This window comes from Macaca thibetana, chromosome 15, assembly GCF_024542745.1.
Source record: "Macaca thibetana thibetana isolate TM-01 chromosome 15, ASM2454274v1, whole genome shotgun sequence".
Classification (NCBI taxonomy): domain Eukaryota; kingdom Metazoa; phylum Chordata; class Mammalia; order Primates; family Cercopithecidae; genus Macaca; species Macaca thibetana.
In genome coordinates this window covers 25770698-25790987 of record NC_065592.1, presented here as the reverse complement: position 1 = coordinate 25790987, position 20290 = coordinate 25770698, and the positions used below count along the sequence as shown (strand labels likewise).

General features: G+C 49.3%; 1 protein-coding gene across 1 annotated transcript; it reads right to left on the bottom strand.

The window, feature by feature from the left end:
* Positions 1-640: 640 nt before the first annotated feature.
* On the bottom strand, positions 641-18989 carry AMBP (alpha-1-microglobulin/bikunin precursor). The gene is made up of 10 exons (XM_050761035.1): positions 18620-18989; positions 17054-17196; positions 15428-15504; positions 14492-14608; positions 13386-13487; positions 10263-10309; positions 3183-3264; positions 1928-2095; positions 1430-1603; positions 641-784 (listed from the first exon to the last, which is right to left on the bottom strand). The coding sequence occupies exons 1-10, from the start codon at positions 18734-18736 to the stop codon at positions 753-755; spliced, it is 1059 nt and encodes a 352-aa protein (XP_050616992.1). The 5' UTR covers positions 18737-18989; the 3' UTR covers positions 641-752.
* Between the last annotated feature and the right edge of the window lie 1301 nt (positions 18990-20290).

Sequence of the window (20290 nt, the reverse complement as noted above, 5' to 3'; positions counted from 1 at the left end):
CTACTCCCTTACCCAAGGGTGAGGAGAAGCCAGCCCAGACCGAGGGCTTCTGGCCCTGGGCAGGGGCCCAGCAGTTGCACTGGACACAAGGTGAAGGCCAGTGAGCACTTTCCTTCCAGGGAAAGGTCCCAGGGGATGGGCTCTCCAGGGCCATGCAGAGAAACAGCTGAGGCTTTCCAGCTCCAGGCAGCTGGTTCTGGGGATGTGGCTGCAGCCGAAGTGAAACCTTGGGGAGGTGTTTGGTGCAGCAAAGGACAGGGGAATTATTTCAGGCATTTGTGGGCTGTCTGCCCTGAGCTCCCTGGGCACAGCAGGGCACAATTATTTCTTCTGAGCCTGGGTCACTGATGACCCATCAAACCTCTCCCAGAAACAAGTCCCCAGAGCTTCATCCTCCTTTCTTTCCTAGCCTTATTAAAACAAAACAAAATAATCCCATTTTACACTATTGTAAATAGAACTGTGATTTGTTTCATAATTTGCATAGCCAGTGTCATGTACTGAAGATAGTTCTATTATGTTTCCAACGCAGTTTTCACTTCTGGGGAAAGCTGGGGTTGCATATGGCCCCACCCTGGCTTTTTCTTCCCTCCGCCACCCTGTTACATTTGTGATGACGATGAACAATGAGGACACAGAATTTCAGGAGTTCACAATTTAGTTTTTATTTGAACCCAGGTTGCTTGGCGCTGCCTGCTACAGGACCCCTGGACAGACACTGGCCATCCTCTGACTTGCAGACCGGCCAGTTGTCAGTTGGAGAAGCGCAGCAGCTCCTCATCCCCTGTGGACACAGAGAGACTCAGGGAGGGGTCTGTGGGCAGGGACACTCAAGGGAGGGAAGGCAGCTGTTGCCTGGGGCCAGTAACCTCTGCTTGCTGATGATTTATCTCCAAAGGGCATTCCACGAAATGATCAGCTTTTTTTTTCCTCTTCTGGTTTACCGCAGGTGCCATTTTCCAGTGGGAAAATCAAGGCACCAGCATCTTGAATAGTTGCTGTTCCCTGGAATGCTATTACTGTCATTGTATCGTTGTCGTCATTAGTAGTAGCAGTTGCTGTTAGCTGAGTACTAACTCCGCGTCAGGTACTGGGAAGGCTGGGAGGCAGGTGTTTTGTCCCATTTTACAAGAGAATACTGACACTCAGATTGGCACTTGCTCAATGTTGCAGGCGCAGAATTAGAACCCAGCTCTGCACCACTCCTCAGTCAGCCCTGCATACCCTCTGCCAGTGCCTGGCTAGTACCTCCCCAAGGCCCAAATCCAGCTGGGGTAAGGCCCCAGGCTCGGCCCCATTTCAGAGAGTAGATGGGCTGCACAACAGAGTCCAGAACTCAGCTCTCCAAACCCCTACTCCTCCCAGGGCTCTCCCACCTCGACTCCCAACAGCCCCTCAGCCCAGCCTGGCACCCTGCAGGGCTGCCTACCATCACCAGGGACACCGCAGTACTCTCTGCACTCCTTCTCAGAGTAGAACTTGTTCCCGTTGCCCTGGCAGCCCCCGTAGGTGAAGAGGACGCACTTTCCCTTGACAGCATCAAATGCCCAGAGTTGGATGAAGGCTCGGCAGGGGCCCCGGACTATGGGGAGATTGCAGGCCGCTGTGGAGTGGAGAGAGGCATGGAACATGAGAAACCCTGTGACTGCTGATCAGACATACATGAGACTGCGGAGCCAGAGGGCCCTGCTCATCTAGAACACCTCATCCCTTTTTGACAGATGGGGAAACTGAGGCCCACAGAAAGAAAATTATTTGCCCGAGGTCCTCCACATCCAAAGGTGGAATTCCTATGATTTCAGGAAACTGCCTGGAGTTCTGCCACTGGAATGCCCTATCTTAGCTACCTTTCCAATTCACAGGTGGTTTACTGGAGGAACAGGGTCCTGAGGGTGCAGAGTGCACAGGGGTGGGGCCCCGCACTCACCCACAGTTCGGCAGGTCTGCAGACACTCCTTCTCTGTCATGAAGTTGTTACCGTTGCCCATGCAGCCGCCATACTGGAAAGTCTCACAGGCCATGGACGTGCCATTATAGAAATACCTGCTGGTCATTCCCATGCAGGGACCGGCCGAGTGGCCCAGCTGGCAGGAATCTAGGGAGGGGCAGACCAGCAGCACTGACCAAGTGTTGACTGTGTACCCATTATCAGGCTGGGCACTTGATATGTGCCATCTTATTTAAGTTTCACTAAAAGGATTATCAACTCTTTTTAGATAAGCCAACTGACTCTCAGAGAGGTGAAGTAACTTGCCCAGGATCACATAGAGCTAAGATTCAAAACCCTGTCTCCAAAACCAATGCCCGTTCCACTCCATGTCATGGGGAGTTACCAGTGAACCACAGGCCCACTGTCCCCCTGTATTGGTCTTGTCTGCCCCCAAACTCTAATAGTAGTTGATAACATATTCACCAGCACCCACACTCGCCAGCCTGATCTTTTCACCAAGTCCCATCCACCCTGCCTTTGCTCCCATTGTTCCTTGCCCCCTAGAATGCCACCCTCCATAAAACTTTACCTGGATGCCTGGACACCGCGTGACTTCCCCTTTATCCATGAAGTCCTCCTGATCCCTTCACCCCACCAACCTCTCAGCTCCCCCAGCCCTTTAGCTGACCCTTCCTTTTGGGTCCATCACCTTCTCCCTTGGATGCCTCCCCCACTAGACCAGAAGTTCCAAAATGACACAAGTGGTCTATATGATCCCAGTGCCCAGCACAGGGGCTGGGGCAGAGCAGGGTTCAGTGTTTGCTGATTAAGTTGGAGAGGAAGTTGTTCATGAACACTGTCAACTGCACAAAGCATTCCCATGTCCCTCCCCAACTTGCTTCTACAAAAGCCCTGATGTTCAGCCCCACAGGCTATTATCCCATAATATGGATGAGGAAACCAAGGCTAGGAGGCCACACAGTCATACAGACAGGGCAAGAACCAGCTTCTCATCATGGAGCTGACAGATCTCAAGCTCAGGACCATGCTTCTTGCTCCTCTCTCTGCCCCCACAACCTCTGGCAGAGTGCAGAGTACTTGATTTGCCTTTTCTCAGTCTAGCCCTTGAGTCTCTAACAGATAAAGAGACTGCAGTGATAAGAGCAGCCAGCGTGAGTCAACTGTTGGCCCTTCCTTTCTGGAGTATGGCGGGGGGGATGTGGGAGGCGGTGAAAAGGCAGGTGCTCATTACCTTCTTTCTTGGTGACATCAGTTACCAGTCTCCCACCCCCTGATCCTTCCTCTTCTTGGGGTAGCACAGCCCTCCGGGCTCTCTGCGGGGGAGAGAAAGAGAAGAAGCAGTTGCAGACCCCTTACCATTATTGTCTCCTGTAACCCTGGAATATATACATGAACAACTTGCTTTGGGAATCAGGGTGTAGGTAGGAACACAGCTCCTAGACTGGTTAAAGGACTGCTTTCCCAAAAGTATCAACCCGAATTCCTGAATGGGCATCAGAGGACAGATTTCTGATCTGAAGTGAAATTCAAAACCATGAGGTATGACAACAGCCCCATATCCAACTTCTAGTTGAAGTGCCTAAAGGAATATAGTAATGAAGAAAGGGTATCTCCCAGAGTTTGAAACCAGGGGAGAGCAGCACCCTCACACTAAAGATGTGAAGGCATTGGTGCACAGCAGAGCACAGGTGCAACTGGTTTACAGGAAGTGCTGACCAGATCATCATCAGCTGCTTGCAGAAAAAAAAAAAAAAATTCCAGAGAGAAAGAAGGGACCCTGGAACTGATCCTAACTCCTTATTGTGGTGGTGGGGACTGCAGAGCAGGGCAGGTTGCCAAAGCTGTCAAGAGGGCCTCTGGGTGTAGAGTCCCTGAGGCAGGATCCCAAGGCAATTATAGAAGAGATGAGCAGGAAACTGCTGGCCAGTAGGCAGTAGCCCTGCCCACAGGTGAGACCTGGAACTTGAGAAGGTAGCTGTAGTAATCTCAAAATTTCTCATCACCTTTTCAGGGGCAACAGAACACTGTGAAAACTGTCAGGGACTTTCTCTGTCTTCCAGACCAGTCTTAAGCTGGTGGCATATAGGCTTTCCTTGATGGGGATAGAGAAATGGAGAAAAGTCGTGGGACAAGTTAAAAACTGCAGCTGCCAGAATTGGGTTGGGCTGAAGAAATACCCTCACTAAATGGGAGATATTCTGGATCTTCTGGAATTCAGGTTGATGGCAGTAAGAAACAGAAGAACACTTAAACCTTCCCTGAAATTCAAGATGATATGCATCCAAAAAACAAAACCAAACAAACAAAAAAAGATGGCATACATTCGTATAACAGGAGCCTACAGTGATGGAAATGAGTATGTGAAAGTAGAAAATTGTTGAACATTAAAATGATGTTGAATTTAACCACACCATAGAGATGATGAAGTGCAGTTTCTATGCTATGGGAAATAAACCCACATAATAGGATTTCCAGGAGAGAAAATCAATACAGAAATAATAAAAGAAAACTTTTTTTGAGTTGAAGAAAGATTCGAGTTGCCCAATTAGAGGGAAAAGGGGAATCCGGCAAAATTAGTGAAGAGCTCCTTCTTGGACATTCCTAGGGACAAAGAATAAAGAGCCTGGTGGCCTTCAGAGTAAATGACAGCATTTAATGACAGAAGCCCCAGAGCAATATCTGAGGGTTTTAAGAGGGAAAAGATTGTAACCCTGGGATCCTGCACTCATCCAAACCACTGGCCGTATGATAAAACCACAGAAAGACATTCTCAGCCTTGCAAGGATTTAGACATTTGCCACCCATGTATCTTTCCTGAAAAAATTACTTGTAGACATAGTCCCACCAATTGAGAAGGGAATCTAAATGCCAGAAATTAAAGATGTAATGGCAAAGAAATAATGATAAGGTATAAAGCCAATAAAATATAGAGTTAAATAATAAATAATTGCTAACATGGTTACGCGATTTACTGGAAATATTTAGAAACAATTATTTTAAAAAAATAAAGGTAGAAAATGTAAACAATTTCCGATCATATCCACAAAAACAGGTATGGGGAAAAATCTGAAAGGATAATCATGGTGAGAAACAGGGGAAATAGAAGTGTGCTATATTTCACTCTTTTGCAAGGGGAGTCATTAGCTGTGGTTTCATTCTTGACATTGATAAAGAAATACAGATTTACTTGACATCTGAATTAAAATAGCAAATTGAAACTCTCCTCTAGAGTTCTCCCCCCAAAACCTAATATTTAGCCAAAAAAATGAGTTTAAAAGCATAACCCCAGTCCCCAAATTGTCATCAGTATCACTCAAACAAAGAAAGGAGTCCCACTTAAAGCCAAAAACTTTAAAACTGGCAACCAAGGAAAAAAACACAAGACATTTTGGAACTGAATAGAATGGCTCAGCTGTGCCCTCCAACCTCTAGGCCTGGTATGTCATCAGATTTATAATTTTTCCTAATACTTCTAAATCCAGAAGGAGAAAATTGAGGGGCACTCCATCCCTTTCCTTTCCTGACAGAGGAGTAGTGAAAATGCCTTTTGGAGAGAAAGGAGTAAAAAGCAAAAATGGAGTTCATGGAATGGGAGGAATAGCAGTAAAAGTTCCAGGGCTATGCAATTGAGTGCTCCAGGACACGTTGCTGTGGGATGGATTATATCACACCAGCCCCCCCTCTCCAGGGATAATGGGCCCCATCCAGAACATTCAGCAGTCCTTCCAAACAGAAGCAGAGGAAGGATGTTATGGATTGAACTGTGTCCCCCAAAATTCATATACTGGGGTCCTAACCCCCCAGAACCTCAGAATGTAACCTTATTTGGAAATCGGATTGTTCAGATGCAACAAATTAAGATGAGATTATTAGGGTGGACCCTAATCCGATATGAGTGGTGTCCTTATAAACAGGGGCGATTCGCACACATAGAGAACTCCCTGTGAAGATAAAGGCAGGAATTGGGATGATGCTTTTAACAAGCCAGGGAACACCAAAGACTGCCAGCAAACCACCAGAGGCCATGGGAGAGGCACGGCACTTTCTCGAAGCCCGCAGAAGGAACCAACCCTACCAGCAACTTGATCTTGGATTTCTGGCCTCCAGAACTGTGAGACAGCGCATCGGTGTTGTTTAACTCCCCATTTGTGGTTCTCTGTTATGGCAGCCCCAGGAAACACACAGATGGTATTCAGACACGCACGTGCACCTCGGGGCAGCTCCTCACCCCATCGCCACCCCCACCATTTCCTTGGACTTTACAAAAGTTGATGAAACATAAAATACCCAGATCTTACACTAAAGTAGGATGGGGCTGGGGGGAGGTGGGAGTGGGCTCATATTTATTGGGAAGAGGGCCAAGGAGTAAATGGCACTTCCCACTGTACCAGAACAAACAGAAAATCTGCATAAAGCTGACTAAGAAGGAGCAAGATGAAGAGAAATGGTACAGAAACTACCCAAACCCACTTCGGAAGTGAATAAAAAAATAAATAACCTGAATAAGAGAAAGAGCCTGACTGTGGTGGACACTTTCATAAACTGCTTGGATTCCCCTCAGCAATGGATGTACTTCCTCAGTCGCCGACAGTGCTGCTGTCAGACAGCTCCCAGGGGTCAGCCTGGGGACTGTGGCAGTTAAAAGAGTCATCTCACCCAAGGTCATGCCCACCTCCCAGACTGATCAACACAGGGGTATTAGGACTCAGCCCCTTTGCAGCATCTTGGGACATCTCTGAAGTATCAGAGGTCCCTGTGGTGTTGGCTGAGGCATTGTAACTGCATCGCAGCTGGACTGCTTCCTCTGCCCAATCCTGCCTTCATGCTTTCTCCCCTACAGGTGTTGGTCCTGGGGAACCCAACCTGTGACACCAGAAGAAAACAGAACTCAAGAAACAGAAGGAAATTCCTCAATGCCTTCAAGCTATAGAATTACTTAATTAGAACATGCATTTATGCGCACGTGTTTGTGTGTGTGTGTGTGTGTGTGTGTGTGTGTAGAGATGGGGTCTTACTATGTTTCCCAGGCTGGTCGTGACTCCTGGCCTCAAGCAATCCTCCTGCCTCAGCCTCCCAGAGTGCTAGGATTACAGGCATGAGCAAAAACAACAGAATAAGATGAAAAGAAGAAATCCGAGCCTACAGAAACAAATTGAGAACCAAAACAACATAAATTCAGAGCCAGTGAATAAATTAGAAATAGAAATAGCAAGGAACAGAATGAAATGACTGTCTGCAGAAGGAAATGACTGCTAAAAATGCAATGAATGTCATAGAAGAGAGACTGGTAATAATCCCAGTGAATGCAGATGGAAAAGACAAAGACATGAAAGCAACTGGGGAGAAACTAGTAGATGTGGAAGGCAAAGATGCTCCCAGATGCTAAAACAAGCGTTCCCGAGGTAGCAAAACCCAACAAAGGGAATGGAAAATAAACTCAATGATACCAAGAGAGATATCCCTCAAACACAGAAGAAATATAATCTGTACATGAAAAGAGAACATTGAATTCCAGGATGTATAATAATAATAATAATAATTAATAATTATATTAATTATAATATATTAATAATTATATTAATTAATTATATAATAATATATTAATATAATATATTAATAATTATATTAATAATTATATTAATTATAATTTATTTATTATTATTATTATTATTATTATTATTATTTTGAGACGGAGTTTTGCTCTGTCACCCAGGCTGGAGTGCAGTGGTGCGATGTCAGCTCACTGCAACCTCTGCCTCCCCGGTTCAAGCGATTCTCCTGCCTCAGCCTTCCGAGTAGCTGAGACTACAGGCATGCGCCACCTCACCCGGCTAATTTTTGCATTTTTATACAGGCGTGACCCACCACACCTGGCCCAGGATGTATTTTTTTAAATAGAGACAAGATCTCACTGTTGCCCAGGCTAGAGTGCAGTGGCACAATCATAGCTCACTGTAACCTCGAACTCCTGCTGGGCTCAAGCAATACTCCCTCCTTAGCCTCCAGAGTTGCTGGGACTACAAGTGCCACCCACCGAGCTGGCTAATTTAAAAAACAAATAAAAAAACAAACACTTTTTGTAGAGATGGAATCTCACTATGTTGCTCGGACTGGTCTCAAACTCCGGACCTCAAGTGATCCTCCTGCCTCAGCCTCCCAAAGAGATGAGATTACAGGAATGAGCCACTGCGCCCAACCCCCAATAAATTTTTATACCGAATTTTCAACATCAAGACAGGTTTTGTTAAGATGTTGATTTTAATGATAAAGTTTTCCCAGGCATCTTAACAGAAGAAACAAATTGCCTACAAAGAGAAGAAATATCACACGGGTCTCGGGCTTTTTCATAGCAATAATCAGCACTTGAGAACAATGGGGTAACATATGCAAAGTTCTAAGGGAAGGAACACACGACCCAAGATTGTTGCAAACAAGCAAAATGGCATCAAATATGAAGGAAACTGACAGACCTTCTCAAACATGGGAGAATTCATGGACTGAAACACTCATGAACCCTCCTCAAAAACACCACCTGGCAAAGAAATGGCACTAATTAAGAGAATAATAGGAATAAATAACTCAGGAACAGAGAAGCTGTGGTTATATTCCCTAAAGGTAAGAACAGAATCCACTAAAATAGAGAACTACTCCTAAAAGATGGGATTATGGAGACAGAGAAGACGGGAATGGTATCGATCTAGACAATGAAAAAGACAGAAGAAAGAAGAGTTGCCACAGAGTTTCACTCTCAAAGAGAGTGCTCCTGTCTGTCTTTCAAATCACGGAGACAATAAATATAATCTTTAAAAATATACAGTGATGGCAGCCTCTTTAATGTCTTTTTACCACCTTGACGTTAGAAGAATCTTTAAGACATAAATCCTCTTGTGAATAAATATTTATTTGAAGTTCAAGAACTCCACTTCAGTTTCCTTAAGAAAAAATTCAGAAGGCCAGGCACAGTGGCTCACGCCTGTAATCCCAGCACTTCGGGAGACGAAAGTGGGTGGATTTCCTGAGGTCAGGAGTTTGAGACCAGCCTGGCCAACATGGCAAAACCCTGTCTCTACTAAAAAAAATAAAATAAAATAAAAATTAGCCAGGCATGGTGGTGGGCACCTATAATCCAAGCTACTCAGGAGGCTGAGGCAAGAGAATCACTTGAACCTCGGAGGCAGAGGTTGAAGTGAGCCAAGATCATGCCACTGCACTCCAGCCTGGGTGACAGAGTGGGACTCTGTCTCAATTAAACAAAAAATTCGAATAAAACCACAATTAATGCTTTTAAAAATTAGAAATAGCACTTGTAACATAATCCCACTTAATAACAGTATATCTAAATTTGATCATCCATTTGTCCTTTTTTCTATAAGTCCTTTTATCCATATGTGTGGCAAGATTCCAGAAACTGTGTGACTGCTGATAGTTTTGAGGTGGTGAGATTTAAAAAAAAAAAAAATTTACTTATCTTTATACTTTTCTACATTCCTTTAATTCTTCATAATGACCATTTATTAGTTTTGTAAGATCAATAGTCATTTTCTTTTAAAATATAGGAACAAATACCTAATGTGTTAACTGTTAATTCCACATAGGAACAAGGACATTTGGTCTTTTTGTGGGGGGTTTATAGTTTTGCAATTTTCAAGAATATTTTTCTAAATAAACATATATATTCATAGATATACACACATAGATATACACACACATATACCCATGTACATACATACATCGGTAGAATAGGATATATGATTTTCCAAATAATCAGAGAAAAGAGAATGAAGAACGTGTAATCAATATGGCAAAATGCAGGAAAATAAAAGGGAAGCGTAAGAAAGCCCCAAAATCAGAAGGCAACATAGGAAAAGAGATGGTTTGAGAAGCTGCTTGTTCTCAGGTTTGCTGATTTTTAGGAACATCAATTGATTTATTTTCATGGACTGAATATCATTATTTCATTATTATTACTATTTCATTATTGAGTGTTTTACTTCTTTTAGACAGTTTTAGGCACTGTGCTAAGGACTTTTCTGTATGTCATTAAATTCTACCACAAGCCTGGAAGGTAAGTGTAATTATCCCGTTTCGAAGATGAGAAAAGTGAGGTCCAGATGGATTGGCAACTAGCCCAGGTGGCAGAATCAAGATGGAGCCCCAGTGAGTCTGACTTCAACACTCATGCCCATCACTGCCTCCTCTCAACCCCTCCCCATGACTCTGCCTCCCTCTGCAGCAGGATCAAGTGTGCAGCATGCCTGGGGCAGAGTGGGGTGGGAAGGCGTGGGATGGGGTCGGGGGATCAGGCACTCACCGGGATTAAGATTGGCTCTGGTTCCTGCTCCCCAGGGACACATTCACCTAGGCCACAGAGCAGGAGAGAGGAGTGAATAACAGGACCAGGCTCAGGGGCCATCCTAGACCCAGATTTGTTTCTTTGGTGAGCATCGTGCTGGGAACTTGTCATGCCTTAGTCCACTTCATGAATGGTCCTGCCTGCGTGGCTTGCTCAAGGCCATTCACTGGAAAAGCAACGGACTGGTGACTGAACCATCATTACCATCTGTCCACCCCACCCCACCCCACTAGCATCATTTTATCGGCATCATGGCAAGAATAGCAAGAGCTAACACTGAGCATTTATGAGCACAGTGCTGTTGTGCTTATATTGCATTGCCTTTTACAGCAACTTCTAAGGAAGGTGTTATTATGCCCAATATACAGATGAGGGAAATGAGGCCCTGAGAGGTTGACTAGCCAGAGGCCACACAGTTAAGTTTGAATCCAGGTGCTCTCGATGGCAGCAGTGGGCCATCCGGAGTGTCCGCTGCCATCACACTAGCTGCAGCAGGGAGGCACGAGGGTCTGTTACTCCAGACCCTGGCCCCATGTTGCCTTTCTCGCCCACCATCATTGCAGAGAGGTCGTGGGGAGGAGGCTGACAGTCCCCGGATCCCACCTCTGGGAGCCCCTGGAGCCTGCCACCCTGGGGGCCGTCACAGTGGGGCTGGGCTGAGTCACCTGCCAGCAGGGGAGCAATACAATTGGGCAGAGAGGGCGCCTGGGGCAGAATTGGGCCCAGGGCATTGCTGTGCTTGCACACAGAGCACAGGGCTGGGCCTGGGGTGTGGAGCTGGGGCTATGCTTCGGGGGCCTGGGGGAGGAAATGGGAGTGGCACCCACTTCAGGGACCCAGCCAGTGGTGCGGCCACCAGGCCCACCCCACTGAGGGCACCGGGTTCCTGTGCCTCGGGAGGAGGCTCTGTGTGAAGCCACCGGGGGCCATGTCCCCAGGGTCCACCCCACATTGGGGTGACCGCCAAGCCTGACACTCTGGATGGCTGGGCCTGGGGCCTACAATCCACTCCTGGAGGCACCCTTTGGGCAGGGCTGCGAGCCAGGCAAGGGGAGCCTCAGGCCATCCCTGAGTGCTGCGGCCATGGAGGGAGCGTGTCACGATGTCACCCCAGCCCTAGACACCGGTCTGGGCCCACCAACAGCCCCTGCCCCAGGCTGCAAGGGGGTGCGGCTGGGGCTGCACACCCCATTGAGCTGGTGAGAGCTGGGCACAAGTGGGAGCCCTGCCCCTTCTGAGTTGGTGGGGCAGGAGCTCCCCAGGTGCAGCAGCAGCTGCGCTGCTGTGGCTGTGGACCCAGGCATGTCTGCACTCTCAGAGGCCCAGGAAGGTCCCCTGCCCACCGCAGACTCCAGGATGACTGCTCCCACTGCCTGGCTTCTCCCTGCTGTTGGTGCCTGCTTTATCTTGGAGCAAGAGCAGGTCTGAGCCAGGGTGCTGCTGAAGCCTGGACAGGTGTGCACACGCTCAGGGCAGTGCTGACATGCCAGCTCCCGGTTGCCTCAGCCCCCTCCAGACTTTGGGTGTCAACAAGCATGAGAGGAAGGCCAAGTGAGGGCTGATGGCAGCTGGCACTGGCCTGGAGGCGCCCCTTGGTATGAATAGCCTGGGTGCCATGAATAGCAACAGAAGGCAGACAGGCTCCTGAGTGGAAGGAGGCTGGTCCCCGGTGAAGCCCCACCTTCAAGCCGGGAAGGGCCTGAAGCCTGGGGGCTGGGCCACCAGTCCCATGAACCAGATGGGGAACTTGTGGTGCTTTTCCCTGGGCCTACCCATGGCTGCCCATGGGCCAGTCAGTACAAACTTGCACACAGAGCGCCCATAGAAATCCCAGACTCAGCCAGACTTGAGGAAAAGGACAGAGATGAAAACCCCAGGCTCAGCCAGATTCAAAGAGAGGACAGAGAGACAAGGGGAGACAATGGGATGACCTGCCTGCAGAGAGGAGACACCCACTCTAGGGCCTCCTCTCTGCTGAGAGCTGCAGCCTCAGCAGATGACCTGCCTGCAGAGAGGAGCTTCCCATTCCCGGGTCTCCGCTCTGCTAGGAACTGAACACTCATCAGAACACCCTGGCTGCAGAAAGGAGCTGCCCACGCAGGTCCCCTCCAAGCTGTTCTGTTGCTCAGGAAAGCTCCCCTTCATCTCGCTCACCCTACATTTGTCTGCATACCTCATTCTTTCTGGTCACAGGACAAGAGCTTAGGACCCATCAAATGGCAAGGCTAACTGTAACACAAACAGGGCTGAAACATGCCCCTTGCTCACCACATTGCAGGTGAAGAGAAGGAGAGAAATGCTGTGGTCCTTTGGGGAGCCCAGACTTGGGAGCTCCCCGAGCCAGGACTGTGACTCCCTCTTTGGGGCCCTGCAGTTCCTGGCATCTCCAAGCTTCCAGGCACCACTCCATTCCCTGGTGCCAGCTGAGAGATCTGCTTGTGGTACACCTGGTCCAGCCACACCCTTACAGAGTGCTGGCACCCATGCCAGCACCTGGAGCTGCCCACCCCATGGCAGCAGCCAGCATGTCTGACTACAGTGGCTGGACCCCACGCTCACTCATACACGCCTTGCCGCTTCATGCCTGAGTCGCAGTCTCCCTTGTAGGTGTGGGATCCAGGCCAGTAGCATGAGCCAAGCATAGCATAATCTACCAGGCCAAGTGGGTGGAACAAGCCCAGCAGACCCAAGCAAAACTCAGGCAAAGGCACCACCAGCCACAGAGGTTTACAGCCAGAAAAGCAATGCCCCAAGGATCCTGTAACACTCTGATTCCTGAGCCCATCCTCTTAGTCCCAAAACTATTTGCCTCCGAAGAGGTATCTATGGATTCTGGCTACAACCTCCCTGAGACACATGACAGTAGAATGAACACTGAACGGGTTCTAGTCTAAGCTCTGCTAAGAATAAGCTGTGAGACTTGGAGCAAATCCATTGGCTTCCCGATTCACTACAGAGGGGAGGCTGTGGCCCCTCTTTATCTCAGAGGATTATAGTAAGGACCCAGGGGCTGGGATGGTCTCTGGGGCCCACAAGGGATGAAGAGGGGACAGGATATTGAGGTAGGGGGTTGCTATGTACCTCGGTCAGCCATGGTGAAGATGGAGTCCTCAGGGATGCCCACACCCTGGGCAACCACTCTGAAGTCCTGCAGGAGGGTTTCCCTCAGCTGCGGCTTCCGCCCTGCAAGGAGGAAGCAGAGGAGACACCTAGAACCACCAGGTGCCTGGAGTGGAAGGGCCTGAAATGATTTTGCCCAGTGATTTTCCCTTATGGAAAATTTGAAAACTATTGATGCAATTGAATCTATTCGATACACTTAGGGAAAGACAGGCTCCCAAGAGGAAGAAGGGCCTGCCTAGGTTCCCACCCAGGTCTCCTGAGTCCCCACGGAGGACTCTCCCCCCCCCCCCCTTTTTTTTTTTTTGAGACGGAGTCTCCCTCTGCCACCCAGGCTGGAGTGCAGTGGCGCGATCTCAGCTCACTGCAAGTTCCGCCTCCCGTGTTGACACCATTCTCCTGCCTCAGCGTCCCGAATAGCTGGGACCACAGGCGCCCACCACCATGCCCAGCTAGTTTTTTTGTATTTTTAGTAGAGACGGGATTTTACCGTGTTAGCCAGGATGGTCTCGATCTCGATCCCTTTTTTTTTTTTTTTTTTTTTTTTTTTGAGACAGGGTCTTGCTCTGTTGCCCAGGCTGAAATGCAGTGGCCCAATCATGGCTCACTGCAGCCTCAAATTCCTGGGCCCAAGTGACCCTCCTGCCTAAGCCTCCTGAGTAGCTGGAACTGCAGGCACATGCACTATGCCCAGCTAATTCTTTAATTTTTCGTAGAGATGCAGTCTCAGTATATTGCCCAAGGTGGTCTCAAACTCCTGGCCTCAAGCAATCCTCTTGCCTGGCCTCTCAAAGTGTTGGGATTACAGGTGTGAGCCACAGCCCCCAGCCCCCACTGGTTCTTTTAAGGGCCTGGAGGCTGTGTAATTCTCTGGGCCTGGAATTTTAGAGATCAAAAAAAGGGAATTTCACCTCCCCCAGGGAGACTCAATGATTGTACCTTTCTCCAAACTGGAGTTTTGTCAGAAAGAAAAAGCAAAACTCCCTGCCCTTACCCACTCCACTGTCCATAAATCAATGTCTTCCCACCCTTAACTCCAGTGGGCACATCTAGTAATAAGCCATTACCGTAGAGCTTGGCAGTAATGGTGGGTCCATGACGGCGGCTGAATTTCTTGGTCAGGAAAATGGCGTACTCATCATAGTTGGTGTGGACCACATAGGACTCCATGGTTATATTCCATTCTGCGTGGGAGGTGCAGGCAGACCAAAGGGATCAGTAGTCAGAAGACTGTTCTAGCTGGAGGTCTGTCACCTGTTTACTCACACATCATCTCCTCATCCATCCATCTATCCACCCGTGCCTTCCATATCTCCATTTATCAATTCATCCATATTCAGTCTCTCCCTATTCACCCATCTATATCCTCCATGTACTCATATTAATTCATCCACCATCACTCAATCCATCTATCCTCTCCATACATCAATCCATCTCCCTTCCTTCCTTCTTTCCTTCCTTCCTTCTTTCCCTTATCACTCCATCAATTTACCTATTAGGCAACTGACTGATTGACTCATTTATTCTTTACATATATTCAGTTACCAATCATTTCTTCTTTCATCCATCTATCCAGCCAAACATTCATAAGTTCAGCCCTAACACAATTGTTTGGCACATAGAGCATATTCAATAAACATTGTCTGAACTAACAAATAAATTCATGTCCAAATTCCTCTCTCACTTTGCATCATGCCCACTGTACATGGTAGATGCTTACTAAATTTTTATCAACTGATAGGAGGTGCCTAAGAAAACATGAAGGCTGGTGAAATCAGCACCATCACCCTACTCCGGGCATGGGCAGCAGGGGGGCAGGGAAGGAGAGAGGGAAGGGGAGGAGGAGAGGAGGAGAAGGAGGAGGAAGAGGAGGAGTTGTTTGGGGGAAGGCTAGATGACATCTCAGCTAAATGGGAGGAACGGTTACAGAGGCAGGGGGAGCTGAGGACATCAAGGTATTTTCAAGCAAAGGAGAGAGTGTGCATGTCTTCCACTCCACTTACTGGATTTGTGATAGAGAAACTTCCCGTCAGTATCTGTTTTCTCATAAGCTCCAGACATCTCCTCACAAACACCTTTCCTAGAAATGAACAAATCAAAAGGAAGGTCACTCCCGGTAGAGATCATCGTCCTGACACTCAACCCTCCTGCAGGGCTCTTTCCAAATGCCTTGGTTTTGGGGAGTCTTTTTGTTTGTGTGGTTTTGTTTGCTTTCTAATTTGGAAATGAACATCTCCAAAGGTCTTATTTAATCCTCACACTAGCCCTGAGAGACTCCCATTTTCCATATGATGGAGGGACAGAGAAGAAGAAACCAATCCGTGCCATAGCACTGAAACCGCCTTCCTTAATCAAATCTACACATTATACTGACGCAGGAGGAGCTGGAGTGATGAATTCCTGCACTCATCCATGTATTGTTCTGTGTCTCTCTTGCCCCAGTTTTCTCATTTATAAAATGGGGATCATGATAGTTTCTACCTCACATGGTTAGTGTGAGGATCAACTGACACATATGTAAAGAACTTGGAGGAAGCACTATATATGTATTAGCTATTATTGCTACCATGAGCACTATTTATCCAATGGACACTTATTGGGCAGCACCTATGTGGCAAGCCCCGTGCTACATGCCAGGGATACATAAGAGCGCAAAACAGACCCCATCCCCTGGGGTTCCTGGAGCTTGCAATTGAGTGGGTCAGGCAGGCAGGCGAGAGGCAGATGCAGTCAGTGGGAGAAGTACCACATGGGGGGATGTGTGAGGTGCTCTTCCGGCACAAAGAAGGGCCGGTAACCTGAACCTGGGTGTCTGGGAGGGTTTCCTGGAGGAGGTGACATGAAGCCTGAGTTCCGAAGAATCCACAGGAATTAATTAGCCCAGGGAAGTGAGGAGAAGTGCTCCCAGTAAAAGGAACATCAGGCGCAAGGACCTGGAGGCGTGAGAGTTCCAGAACCGAAAGAAGGTCCACATGGGTAGACTCAGAGTACATGGCAGAGTGTGTGGCAGGGAGTTCTGGGCTCTGGGAGGGCCCTGGAAAGCCACATCAAGGGTTTGAATCTTACTCCCAGGGCAGTGGGGAGTCATGGAAGGGTCTCGAGCAGATTTGAGTTTTCAAAAGGTCTTTCTGGCTACTGGGTGAAGAGTGGATGGGGTGGAAGGGTGGAGATCAGAGATGGGGAAAGAGTAGAGAGGTTGTGGCAGACAACCAGGAAAGAAAGAGAGGTGGCTTGGACCAGGGTGGTGGCAGTGGAGAAGGGAGAAGTGAGCAGGTTGGGGGGATTTAGGAGGACAATGGGCAGGACTTGATGATGGGTGACAGGGGAGAGAGGAGCCCAGTTCCCAGGTTGGGACCCTGGGGAGTTGAAGTGCCCACACTGGGCTAAGGAGTGCCCAAGGGGGAGGAGCAGTTTGCAGAACAGGCACAGTGCTGGGCCACACTGCCCTCAGGGAATAGATAGGACACCTGAAAAGGGCGGTCCTGGTGGAGGAGAGTAGAGGGATCTGGGGTTCAGCAGGAAGGTCCTGGCTGGAAGCAGACATCTGCAACTTCCCAGGATGGACGGGGCTGGGAAGGTTGTGGGTCTCTTGGTCTCTCTCAGCTTTCTGGCCCCACCCCAATGCTCACCGCCAACGAGTGCTGGTCATGCTGATCTCCGCCTCTGTAGCGCCTTCTCCCAGCACCAGCGTGCTCACTGTCATCCTGTCCATGATCTTCTTCAGCCAGGGGCAGGTGGAACCGATGGCCAGGTTGTACCACTTCCCATAGATCTAGGAGGCAGGCGAGCTCTGGGGGTCTGCACCAGTCTCAGACCTCAAAGCAGACCTGGCTGACATCTGCTCCCTGCCCTCCACCACCTCCTCCTCTTCCCCCTCCTCCTCCTCCTCCTCCCCCTCCTCCTCCTTCTCCTCCTTTTCCTCGAGATGACTTATCCTTTTAAGGGATAATGTCTTATGACTAATCAGAGGCCACACACCTTCAAGGGAGGACAGATCCCTAAGAGTGGAGTTCCAGGCATCACAGCGAGCCCGGAGAAGCAGGTGTGCAACTGGGGTCCCAACCTGCCCTGCAGAAGGGCTTACTTTATCGAGATGTGGGATCTTTCCATAGCTTCATCAACCACTGCTCCCCAAGAGCTGGAGTCCTGTCTTTTACTCTTTCAGTGATGGGGTAGCCCCACCTCGCAAGGCAGCCCACAAACCCATGTTAGGAAGTATTTCAGAAGTGTGATGAACATGATGGGGTCATTCAGGACAGGCCTGCTGCCTCTTCCTCCTGAAAGCGCACAGGACAGCTGAAGGAGCCCTCAGGCTCCTGCAGAACAGGTCAATGTGCCCCACGTCCTTTGTGTCCCAGACTGCCACAGGGACCTGCTTCTCATTGCCCCTCTGCCACGACCTTTCCTTATCCCTAAAAGTAAACAAAACTCACACGACACCACAGCTAGAAGGTTCTGACATCTCCTTTATACAGACATGGAGACTGAACCGAAGATGGGCAAGGGTCTGCTCAAAGCCACCCCGGGATTTAGGGTAGAGTGGGGGTTGGAAGGCAGCTCTGGCACTCCACACTCGCAGGAGAGTGTCCTGCCCCAGTCCAGGTCTCTCCGTGTGCCCAAGCCTCTGAATGTCCCCCAACCCCATTCTCTGTCCTGCTCCACCTCTTCCCATAAGCCCCACATGCCCAACCCGAAAGCTGCTGGCCACATGTCCACCCTGTGCCACCCCAGGTGTCTGTCCACAGTCAGGCCGGATGTGGCAGGGGATGCAGGAAGAGCTAAGGGAAAGATGCTACAGGGAGGGGGGAGTCATTAGAGAAGGAAGGGCTGGGAGTGGGGTGGGCAGAGAGGTCTGGGCAAAGCTGGATGCCTGCACGGGGGCTGCAGAGTAGTGGCAGGCAGGACAAAGCCTTCTCTGGAGTGGGTTCCCATTAACACAAGGATTCCCCTTGGAGCCCACGAGGACAGTGCAGAAGGTGAGGATGTTTGACTCATAGAATGTCAGCCAAGAGGCCCACAGAATGGCAGGGGATAGAGTTGTCCCTTCAAAGGATCCCATAATCCCAGATGATCTGAGTAGAAGCCTGAGACCCCAAGACAGGCAGCACTTGCTCAGCAGGGCCCATCTGCCTGGAGTCCCCATCACCACAGCCACCCCACCACATCCACCCCACCACAGACAGCAGCAGCCTCACCCGAGAGACGTTGAAGTTTTCCTGCACTTGGATGTTGTCAGGCGGCGTCGGCACAGGGCCGGCGCTCACTACCAGGCAGGCGCTCAGCAGCAAGAGCAGGGCCCCGAGGCTCCTCATGGCTCTAGGCTCCTCTGCCTTGGTGTATCCCACAGGCTCGGTCTAGCAACAGAAGGGCCACTGCCTCCCTGCCCAGGGTAGCTGTGAACTGAGGCTGGGGAAGGGGCCTGTGGCTTGTCGGTGACCTCAGTGTTTGCCCTGCTCGGCTGGGGCCAATTACAGCCCCAAGGCCAGCTCCGATCGATCCCTGTAGCCTGGCTGGGGTCAACAGTACCAAGAGGCCGGGATGGCTGCTTCAGAAGAGGCATTGGTCAAGCAATAGGGCCCTGGGGCACCAGGGTTGGGCTCCGCCCCCCCAAAAGTCCCCCTCAGATTCCCTACCTGTCACTGGGGTCATGTGAGGATGGGGAGTGACCTGGCCTTTCTGCTGAGTCATACCATCTGGACCTCACAGCCCTGTGAGCCAGCAGGTCAAGGCTGATTGGGCCCATTTCTCACAGGAAAAAACTGAGGCCCAAGGAGAGGAAGTGGCTTGCCAGAGACCTCAGGGAAGTCTATGGGCAGAGCCAAGCCCAGAATCCAGGTATCCTGTCCCCAGATTTCCTTCTCCAGCCCCCAGGCTTGTCCTAGCCTTTGCAAATAATAGAGACATTAAGAATGATGACTGTTATGAGCTTCCATTCACTAAGCACCTACTCTGTGCTGGCTGTGTACCAGGCACTTTACACGTGCCACGGGCTTCCAGGGAATCCCCACAACAAGCTTATGAAGTAGGCGCTATTTGTCCCCTTTACAGACAGAGGAGTTGAGTCTCCAAGAGTGAAGCGACCTACCCAGAATCCCTCAGCCGGGAGTGGAGTAGCTGGGAAAGGCGCGGTTGAGACCATGGACGTGGGAGCCAAGCAGCCTACAGTGGCACTCACTGCTGTGTGACCTTGGGCAAGTCACTTTGCCTCTCAGTGCCTTGGTTTCCTCATCTGTAAATGGGGATCATAATAGCTCCTAGCTCCTAGCATTGTTGAGTGGGCACCTGCAATGTGCTAGGACAGTACCCAGCATAGAATAAGAGCTGAGTGTTTGTGGCGGGTTGAACAGTACCCCCTCCAAAATCCATGTGCATCCCGAACCGCAGAAGGAACCTGATTCGCAGATGTGATTAGTTAGATGAGATTGAACTGGATGACAGGGGTTCTAAATCCAATGACCGGTATCTTTATAAAAGAATGGCAAGGGAGACTCAGACACAGGGACACAGAGAGAAGCATAAGGAAGATGTGCCGTGAAGCCGGAGGCAGAGATGGGAGGGATGCAGCTACAAGTCAAAGATCACCACGGATTGATGGCAGCCACCAAAAGCTAGCAAAAGGCAAGGAAGGATTTTCCCCCAGAGCCTTCAAAGGGAACGTGGCTCTGCTGAAAACTTGGACTCAGGTGTCTGACCTCCAGTGCTGGGAGAAGACATATTTCGTAGCAGCCCTAGGAAACTAATATGGTAGTTATTAAACTTAAGGTTTTATTTATTTATTTATTTATTTTTATTATTATTTTTTTGAGACGGAGTTTCACTCTTGTCGTCCAGGCTGGAGTGCAGTGGTGCGATCTCAGCTTACTGCA

Coding starts and splice junctions, on each gene's coding strand:
- AMBP (XM_050761035.1), bottom strand. CDS start 18,736: ATGAGGAGCCTCGGGGCCCTGCTCTTGCTGCTGAGCGCCTGCCTGGTA. Junction 3,265..10,262: donor CAGAGCCAATCTTAATCCCG/GTGAGTGCCTGA, acceptor TCTCCCCCGCAG/AGAGCCCGGAGGGCTGTGCT. Junction 1,604..1,927: donor GCAGACCTGCCGAACTGTGG/GTGAGTGCGGGG, acceptor TCCACTCCACAG/CGGCCTGCAATCTCCCCATA.